We start from the raw sequence: 10,221 nt of genomic DNA on the forward strand, positions 1-10,221 counted from the left end.
GGAATAAATATGGATTCTGTATGGATAATATCAGCAATGTGAATATTCCTGCCACCAACACAGATGGTAAGGACTTCCTCTTTAGGAGTTTCTGTGGCCAGAAAAAGTATATTACCCAGAAGTCATCTCTGGTAATCAGTTTTGTCAATCATAATAGTGCCACAGTACATTGGTGGCCATGAACCTGCCCAAAGCCTTGGTGACTTGGCAGGACTTGGTAAAGCTTTTGCTCCACCTAAAAGATCTTGGAGAAGTTGAGTTCCCTTCCCTAGCACAGTGACATGGGAAGAAGAAGCCTTTTGGGGACAGTATGAAGTTGGTGGTGTTAAAATTTATAAAATGTATATAATGATATTTGTATGCCATACTTTAAAAAATGTTTACCTTATGTCTTGGAATTGATACAAGTGTACATTCCAAAGCAGAAGCGCAGTAAGGGCTAGGCAATTGGGGTTAAGTGACTTGCCCAGGGTCATAGAGCTGGGAAGTTTCTGAGGTTAGATTTGAACACAGGACCTCCCTCCGCTAGATCTGGCTCTCTATACACTATGTTACCTAGCTGTCCCAGGAACATATCTTTTCTTTCTTTTTTTTATTTAGAATATCTTTTCCTGGTTACATGATCATTGATCCTACCCCCCCCCCCCACTCTTTCCTCCTATCTCCTGAAGCTTACAAGCAGTTCCACTGGGTTATACATATATCATTGTTCAAAACCTATTTCCATGTTATTCATATTTGCAGTAGAATGAACTTTTAACATCAAAACCAATGAACCATGTGATCGATCATATGTTATTCTTTGTATTTCTGCTCCCACAGTTCTTTCTCTGGATGTGGATAGTGTTCTTTCTCATAAGTCCCTCAGAATTGTCCTGGATCATAGCATTACTGCTAGTAGAGAAGTCCATTACATTCAATTGTACCACAGTGTATCAGTCTCTGTGTACAATGTTCTCCTGGTTCTCACTCTGCATCAGTTCCTGGAGGTGGTTCCAGTCTCCATGGAATTCCTCCAGTTCTTTATTCCTTTGAGCACAATAGTATTCCATCACCAACATATACCACAATTTGTTCAGCCATTTCCCAATTGAAGGGCATCCCCTCATTTTCCAATTTTTTTGCCACCACTAAGAGCGCAGCTATGAATATTCTTGTACAAGTCTTTCCTTATTATCTCTTTGGGGTACAAACCCAGCAGTGCTATGGTTGGATCAAAGGGCAGACAGTCTTTTATCGCCCTTTGGGCATAGTTCCAAATTGCCCTCCAGAATGGTTGGATCAATTCACAACTCCACCAGCAATGAATTAGTGTCCCTACTTTGCCACATCCCCTCCAGCATTCATTACTTTCCTTTGCTGTCATTTTAGCCAGTCTGCTAGGTGTGGGGTGATACCGCCAAGCTGTTTTGATTTGCTTTTTCATGTGCTTATGGATAGTTTTGATTTTGTGGTGTGAAAACTGCCTATTCATGTTTCTTGATCATTTGTAGATTGGGGAATGCTTGATTTTTTGTAAATTTGACTTAGGGAACATATTTTTTATAAACTTTCTATCACCCCCAGTGCCTGGTGCACTTCTTTGAACAAACAGGAGCTTAATTTAAAAAATATATTAAATGACTGTTAAAGGAATTTTATTTATTAAAAAAAAATTTTTTTTGGGGGGGAACCCTTACCTTCTTAGAATCAATACTAAGTATTGGTTCCAAGGCAGAAAAAAATGATAAGGGCCAGTCAACTGGGTTGTGACTTGCCCAGGGTCACACAGCTAGGAAGTATCTGAGGTCCCATTTGAGTCCAGGACCTCCCATCTCCAGGTCTGGCTCTCTCCACTGAGCTACCTGGTTGCCTCCATACCATACATTTTACAGGAATGTCATTAGGAAGGTATTTTAAAATTTGAATGTCCTTTATAACTGTCAGTTATTTAGTTTAACATTACTCCTGGCTCTGGATCTGTGACTGCGAACCCCTTGAAAGTTGCAGTTATCACTGGTGAACACTAGAGAGAATATATCCATTTCTGTTTTTTATTGTTATTTTGTTCTGGAGAGGTTCTGGGGACAATGCAGATCATGGTGAGGGCACTGGATTTGGCAGACTGAAAACGCTGCTTTCAAATCCTCTTTTACTAGTTGTGTGATTCTGGGCAAGACCCTTAATGCCAATTGCCTAGCCCTGGCGGCTCTTCTGTCTTAGAATTGATATCAGGATAAAAGGTAAGGGTTTAAAAAAAAAAGAAAGGAAAAAAAAGACCAGAGTTCAGTTCCTATTTCTGATATTTGCTGGATGTGTGACCTTGGGTAAGTTACTTAACCCCTCTCAAATCTGTAAAATGGGAAGGCTGGATTCTCTGACCTTTGAAGTTCCTTCCGGCTCCCTCCACGTCTCCCCAGTGCTACCAACTCTTCGGGAGTTGCAGTTACCAGCAAAGAACACACAGGGGCAGAACGTCTCCATTTCAGGTTGGTTTGGTTTTTGAGGCTGAGCCAGCCCGTTTGTTCCCTACTAGAATTAGTTTTGTAATTAGAATTCCGGAAGAGCAGCCTCTTTCTGGGCTGCTCTATTGTTCTCCTAAAAGTGCTGACGCGAACCCTCCCCTCCCCCCAGGCAAGGATGGGCGCTCTGACTGGCATAGGAGGGGCAGGGAAGGAAGAGGAGATGAAACCAAGTTTAGGAGCTAGACAGAGGCGATCGATCCCAGAGATGTCTCCGCTCCCTGGCCCCGCAACTCCTTCGCGAGGAAGCACTGGGGTCATCCGCTCAGGGTTTCCCTGTCTGGGGCCTCAGTCAAAGCCCATGGGGATCCTGGAAGGCTGTGACCTCAAATATTGTAATAGGATCAGCAAAGGATCCCAGGCAGGAGCGTGACCCGGACAGACGAGACAATCAAGGGCTCGGATCGGGAAGAAAAAGGCTTGCGTTTCTGGGGCGCTCAGGCCATCTAACCCAACCCTCGCTGTTTCCAGGTGAGGAAGCCGAGCCCCCAAGGGCTTAAGTCACTTGTCCAAGATATTAAACATCAGAGACAGGATTTGAATCCAGTTGATCTGACTCGAGATCCAAGTACTCTTTCCATTGTACTAAGCACTTTCCTCATAGAAAAAGCTTCAGGGAGGTGGTGAGAGGATGATCACTCCCATTTTACAGATTAGGAAACTGAGGCTAAGAGACGTTATTTTGACTTGCTGGGCTAAAATAATTTGCTACTAAGTATGGGTCTCCCAAGGCCTCTTCTAATAATCACACTTCGAAAACAAAGCACCAATTGAGGTAGTTAGGTAGCATAGTGAATAGAGTTGAGAAGACCTGGGTTCAAATTTGATCTTCCTAGTTGTGTGATCCTGGATAAGCCACAATCTCAATTATGTAGCCCTTGCCTCTCTTCTGTCTTAGAACTGATAGGCATATAAGAGGTGGTGGCTAGTTGGTTCAGTGGATTGAGAGTCAGGTCTAGAGGTAGTGGGTCCCAAGTTCAAATCCTGCCCCAGCCACTTTCTGGCTGTGTGGCTATAGGCAAGCCATTTAACCCTAGCTACCTTAGCCCTTACCATTCTCTTCTGCCATGGAACCAATACTTAGTAAGACAGAAAGTAATTTTAAAAAATTAATTAAAGTTTAATTTAAAATGTTAAAAATTAATTTAATTTTAATTTTTAATTAAATTTTTAAATTTTTAATTTAAAAATTGATACTAAGACAGGGAGTAGAGGTTAACCCCTCTCCCCAATTTCTAGCTTCTTTGTCTTATTGCTGTTTGTCAGGCATCCTCCTAATTCTGAGCACTGAGGGGAAGAGAAGGAAGCGGGACAGATTCTTGTGTGTGGTCCCAGTGAGGAACCACAAGTTGTTTCTCCTGCAATTCTGAATATATCCATAAGTGCTGAGGTAGGGCTGCTAACATCTGTTCCAGCACTCAGGGAAGAAAGGAGTCATGGTTTGGACAAATCTAGTGTGTGGCTGAGGCACAGTCAGCTACTCCATCAAATCATCCCCTGCTGCTGCTAAAATCACAGCCACAGCAGCTAACCACTGATCTCCCAAAACCTTCAGTTTTGTGGCTTTGCTGGAATCTGCCAGGGATGGGGTGGAAAGGCTCTTGGACCTGGGTTCTAGGCTCAAGGCACTGCTGTTAATTTTTCAGGTAGCCTTGGGAAAGGCACAACGTTTTGGGGCTCTGTGACGATACTTCTCCAGGCAGTGGAATCAGGAAGACTTGGGTAATTAGCTGTATGACCCTGGGGAAGTCACTTAATGTTGCTAAACTTCAGTTTCCTCATATGTAAAATGGGGAATAAAAATAACTGTAGTACCTACCCATAGAGCTGCTGTGAAGCTTAAATGACATAATGCAGGTAAAGTATCTCACAAACCTTAAAAATGCTTTGTAAATGACAGTTGTTACTGCTCACACAGTCAAAGGATACAAAGCTGGAAGGAGTATTAGAGATCATCAAAGCCTACTACATCCTTTGTGGTTGTGGTTCAATCATGTCTAACTCTTGGTGAACCCATTTGGGTTTTTCCTGTGTTTTTTTTTTTTAATACTGGAGTGGCTTATTTCCTTCTCCAGTTCATTTTACAGATTAAGAAATTGAGGCAAACAAGGGTAAGGGATCTGCCCAGGGTCACACAGCTAGTAAGTGTCTCAAGTGGGTGTGAACTCAAGATTTCTAGGTTGCATACCCAGCATTCTATCCACTGAGACACCCAGCTGCCCTATATAGATAGTTAAGTCTTCAACACCAGAAGTGACAGTGCACGAATCACAACTTCTCAGAATTGGAACAGCCCTTGGAGGCCATCCAGTCCTACCCGTCACTAAAGAGCAATGTCCTCCAAGCCTCCGTGGCCAGCAGCCATCTCCATTTGGAGGCCTGCAGTTTTGGGGCACTGCTAACCTCCTGAGGAAGCCCCATGAAGAATGACCGATGAGCTGGCCAATGCCTTACCAGTCTTTCTGCGACACATTCTGGTTGTAAATGTGTCCACTGATATTCCGATATGGGGGGCAGATACATTTGCACCGGATGTCTTCAGAGCTCTAGAAGAGAATGGGAAAGAGGTGTCAGGATGGGAGGCAGAGGCTTGTGATTTCTTTATCAATTAGTCTGTCAACAAACACTTGTTAAGGGCTTTCTATGTCTCAGGCACTAACTACGCTAATTAATAACTTTACAATTATTATCCCATTTGAGCCTCACAACAACCCTGATAGGTAGCTATTATTATCCCCATTTTACGATTAAGGAGAATGAGGCATAGTTAAATGTTGTTCCATTGTGTCAACTCTTAATGACCCCATTTGGGGTTTCCTTGGCAAAAATACTGCTGTTGTTTGTCATTTAATTCTTTAACTAATTTTATAGATGAGGAAAATGAGGCAAACAGGATTAAACAATTAAACAAACACAATTAAACTGAGGCAAACAGGACTTGTGAGGGTCACATAGCTAGTGTTTGAGGCTGGGTTTGAACTCAGATCTTCCTTACTCTGATCTATCCTTGCCATCCAGTTGTCCAGGTAGCAAAGAGGATAGAGTGCTAGGTTTGAAGTCAAGAAGATCTGAATTGAAATCTGGCCGTAGACATATATTAGCTGTGTGCCCTGGCCAAGTTATTTAACTGTGTTTGCCTCAGTTTCATCATCTGTAAAATGAGCTACAACATGAAATAGTGAACCACTCTAGGATCTTTGCCAAGAAAACCCCAAATGGGGTCATGAAGATTCAGACACAACTGAACTGACCCAAAAACAAACCAGGTAAAAAAATACACTGAAAGGAGTGAAGCATAAGACTGGAAAAGGTAAGAGGGACCAAGGATAAAACTGAACAACTATTGCAATATGTTAGGCACTGGAGGAATCTTCATTTTTCCTGAACCTAGGCTCAGCTAACACTTGGAAGGCTGCCTCAATACTGGATCTGTGCACTCTTGTCCTGAATAAAAGTTTCTGACTTTGAGCCCCAGAATAATAGATCCCAACACTTAGATCTTAATCCTGATTCTGCCACTAAGTTGTTGTGCAACTTTGAACAAATCATTTAACTCTCTGGATCTGTTTCCATTTCTGTAAAACGAAGAGTCTAGATGATTTCTAAAAAGCTTTCAAGCTCTAAGAAGACATGGTTCTGTGGTTCTAAGTGGGTCTCGGTTGGGGAAAACTACCTAGTTTTGTGAGCCTTGGAGTGGAGGGACAATAAAAATCTCAGTGGGGCAAAGAGAGGTAAAGCCACTATAAGAATCCATGTCCCCTGACACTTTTCTACCCTGGTCTCCATAACAACAACAATTAACTTTTTGAAAAATCCTTATCTTTTGCTTTAGGATCAATTCTAAGAAAAAGTGACAAGGGCTGGGCAATTAAGGTTAAGTGACTTGCCCAGGGTCACACAGTTAGGAGGTTTCTGAGAGCAAATTCAAACCCAGGACCTCCCATATCTCCAGGCCAGGTTCTCTATCCACTGTGCTACCTATCTGCCCCTAATGATTGAATTTTATACAGAACTTCAAAGTGTGCAAAGCACTTGACATCCATGATCTCATCTGAGCCTTAGAGGATCCTGGGAGATAAGTACTACAGGTCTCCATATCCTTAATTTACTGATGAAGAAAGTGAAACAGAAGCTGATTTATCATAGTTTGAGACAGTATTAAAACCCAGGTCTTTCTGACCCCAAGTATATGCCCTTACCTAATCACTTAACAAACATTTATTAAGAACCTACTGAGTGCCAGGAATTCTGCTAAGTGCTGAGGATGACACAAACTCAAATACAATAAGTGGAACAGTGTTTAGTTGTATCCAACTCTTTGTGATCCTATTTGGGGTTTTCTTGGCAAAGTTACTAGAATAATTTTCCATTTCTTAGGGGGAAGTGGGCCATAAAGCTAGTAAGTATCTGAGGCTGGATTTGAACTCAGGAAATTGTCTTCCTAACTCCAGGCCTTGTACTTCACCTACCACATTGCCATCACCTCTTAGCAGCTGCAAATGAAACAACACCTATTTTCAATAATCTATCTTCAAATGGTGAAGATAATAAAGACATATATAAGTATAAATAGAATATAAAGGAATAAACACAAATAAATATAACAGCAAGTTTGAGGTGAAGGGTATTCTTAGTTAAGGGGATCGGAAAAAGGCTTCTTGCAGCACGGATCCTACTATCATCTGCCTTTTTTATAAGGGCCATGAAGGCAGGGACTGTTTACCAGTTTCTCCAGCCCCAACACATTACTATGCAGAGAGCACACCCTTGACAAGCATCTGTTGAACTGCTGGGCACCACAGAGATGTTCATTTATTCCTATTTGGGGCTCACCCCTTCCTTCCCTCAACCCAAACACAGGATCAGAGAATTAACATACCAATTTAAGGGTGTACAAAGCACTCTCCTCTACCTCTCTGTTAGGAGGTAGAATTTCCCCCATTTCGCAACTGGAGGAAACTGAGGTTCTGCAAAGCAGAAGTCAGTGGGAGCCAGGACTCAAATTCAAGTCTCCTGACTCCAAGAGAACTCGACTACAAACCCATGAGTAGAATCTCTTAACCCCCCACAGTACAGTGGGACTTACTACAGCTGCTTTTGGGGAAGGGCAAGTGGGTTAGGCCCTGGCCATAACTATGTAAACTAGTAGGTCGGGACATCACACTGTCATCAGCCCACCATCCTCACCTTGCCAGCCTTTGCTGGGGGGATGGCCAAACACCAGGCCATGGCCACTAGGGGTAAGAGCTTCATGCTTATCAAGACTCGCTGGGTCAGCATGACCAGTCTCCTGGAAAAGAGAAAAGGAGTCGAGGAAGAGGGACAGGAGTGAAACCCACGTTCACTTTTCTCCCCAAGTCCCCAAAAGCCCGAGTGACTGCACCCTGCTCCACTTGACTAGGACGCGGGACATCTGGGTTGTTGTTGTTGGCTTTTTTTTTTCTACCTGCTCCTCTTAGGTAAGTAACGTCCTTCCGGTTCTCAGGTTCCTCCGATCTTCAAAACGTGTGGGAATAATTCCGGGGCCCCCTGGGGTCGGAAGTAAGGCTGAAATCCCTTCTGTATGGTGCTTTGAGTTCCTTGGACAGAGCTGCAAGCAGAAAGATCCCGGCTGATGTTCCGCCGCCCAGACCCCTAGTTATCGAGGGTTGTCCGTACCGCCTCCACCCCCCCCCCCCGCCCTTCCTACCCCTTCCCCCCCCCCCCCCCAGCCCCGTTCGCTCTCAGCTCGAGCGCCTACATCCCTGTGCATCCCTCTCCGCATCCTGGTCCCCACTGCCCATCCCAAGCTGCTTCAGCCTCTTCTCCCCCGCGCAGGCCCAGAGTCCTAGCATCCTTCCCCAGCCTCGTCTAGGGGCAAGGCCAGAAGTCCCGAGCCCACAGCGCCTGGTCCAGACTGACCGAAACCGCCTGCACCCCACCCCCAGCGCCCCGGGGCCCCGAGCCCCCGCGCCCCTCCCCCAGCAGTCCTGCAACGAACCTCCGAACCTCTCAACATCAGCACCGGGCCCAGCTCGGCCCCGCCCCACTCCCGCTCCTATTGGCTCCTAGAGGTGCCTCTCTTCCCAACTCAGGCTGTCTCCGAGGCAACAAGAACCCGCCTTCTTCTGGGGGTTTGGAGGGTGCTGGCAGGGATCGGAGGGCATTTCTTAACCCCAATTGGGCAAGAAAAGGGAGTGTCGCTGAACGAAGGGCAGAAAAATAGATGTTTAGAATTGGAAACGCCTACTAAACATACATAGATTAAGAACTGCAAGGTGCCTTGGGCCATCTTGTACACTTGAAACACAAATTCACTCTACAACTTCTCAGGCCAAGGGGTCATCCCAGTACAATGGAAAGAATGCTGGATTTCTGGTCCTTCTGGTTATCTGTGTGACCTTAGACAAGTCACAAGTTCTGTAGGCTTTGGTTTCCTCATCTGTAAAGTGAGAGGTTTAGGATAAGATGGCTGTGTAAGTTATTGTCCAGCACTAGGCAGATCTAGGACCCCATGCTTTGAATTGCACACTTCCAGTGTGCTTTATTTTTCCATTATTTTGATGATTATAAAACTTCATTCTCTAAGGCAAAGCAGAATAAAGCTCATTTCTCTTCTAAGTGACACCTCATCAAATATTTGAAAAGCAGTATAATGACCCTCTCCAGATTTTTTTTCTCTTTCATAAAAGCAACCTGGTACAGTAAATAGAGTCCTAGATTTGGATTTAGAGGATATAAGATTGAATCTTGGCTTTGCTGATTACTATTGTGTAAAATTAGGGAAATTATTTTTCCACCCCAGGCTTTGGTTTCTTCATCTGTAAAAAGCATTAATTGACATTCATGTTCTCTTTCAATTCTAAATCTATCATACTATGATTCTGGGGTCTGAGTCTTTGTTTACATAATCCCAGGTGCCTAGAATGCCCTTCAATTGCTTTCTCTACCCTGTTCTGCCAGCTGACATTCATCATTTCTAGGAAGCTTCCCTACCGCCCAGATTAGAAATTAGTGTTATCCTTGGCCCTTGGATTCCTTTATTCAAGAAATCAGTTTAACCCACATTCACTAGTGACACATTGTTGGCATATTTATTGCTATGAGAAATCTAAAACAATATTGGGGGTGGGGTGGTGATAGCCAGATCTTGGGAAGGTTTTTTCTTTTTTTAAAGAATGAGGGAGACATAGATATGCTTGTAGGCATCAGGGAAGCAGCCAGTAGATAGGGAGAGAGAGTAAAGATTATAGACATATCTCATTTTATTGTATTTTGCAGATATTGAAGGTTTTGTTGTTGTTGATTTATTTTTACAAATAGAAGGTTTGTGGCAACCCTTGGCTGAACAAGTCTACCAGTATCATTTATTTCCAACAATATGTGCTCACGTCATGTCTCTGTGGCACATTTTGGTCGTGCTTGAATAATTTCAGTTTTTCATCATCACTATTATATCTATTTGGGTAATCTGTGATCAGTGATCTTCAATGTTACTATTGTAATTGTTTTGGACTCCATCCAAATAAGACAGCAAACTTAATTGGTAAATGTTGTGTCTATTCTGATTGCTCCACCAACCAATCAGTTGTTCCTGCTCTCTTTCTTTCTCCTTGGGCTTTCCTATACTTTAATAAAAAAAAAAAAGGAAGAAGAATATTGTATATACTTAGTTGATAAAACAGAGGCAGGGTCTGAAATGATTGATTCCAATTTTGAAAAAAGTTCTGCTAGGGATAAA

General features: G+C 43.4%; 1 protein-coding gene across 3 annotated transcripts in view; it reads right to left on the reverse strand.

Moving 5' to 3' along the window:
* The window catches only part of TMEM9 (transmembrane protein 9), a 34,144-nt gene extending 25,581 nt beyond the window's left edge, over positions 1–8,563 (reverse strand). The window contains exons 1-4 of one of the 3 annotated variants that reach the window (XM_001363416.3): positions 8,482–8,563; positions 7,948–8,091; positions 7,689–7,791; positions 4,956–5,047 (exon numbers count right to left, since the gene is read on the reverse strand). In XM_001363416.3, the coding sequence (XP_001363453.2) occupies positions 4,956–5,047; positions 7,689–7,781 (185 nt within the window). In that variant the 5' untranslated portion in view covers positions 7,782–7,791; positions 7,948–8,091; positions 8,482–8,563. The other 2 variants (XM_056815711.1, XM_056815712.1) reach the window with 2 other exon arrangements.
* Positions 8,564–10,221: the final 1,658 nt, after the last annotated feature.

The sequence above is a fragment of the Monodelphis domestica genome, chromosome 2 (genome assembly GCF_027887165.1).
Source record: "Monodelphis domestica isolate mMonDom1 chromosome 2, mMonDom1.pri, whole genome shotgun sequence".
NCBI classification, from domain to species: domain Eukaryota; kingdom Metazoa; phylum Chordata; class Mammalia; order Didelphimorphia; family Didelphidae; genus Monodelphis; species Monodelphis domestica.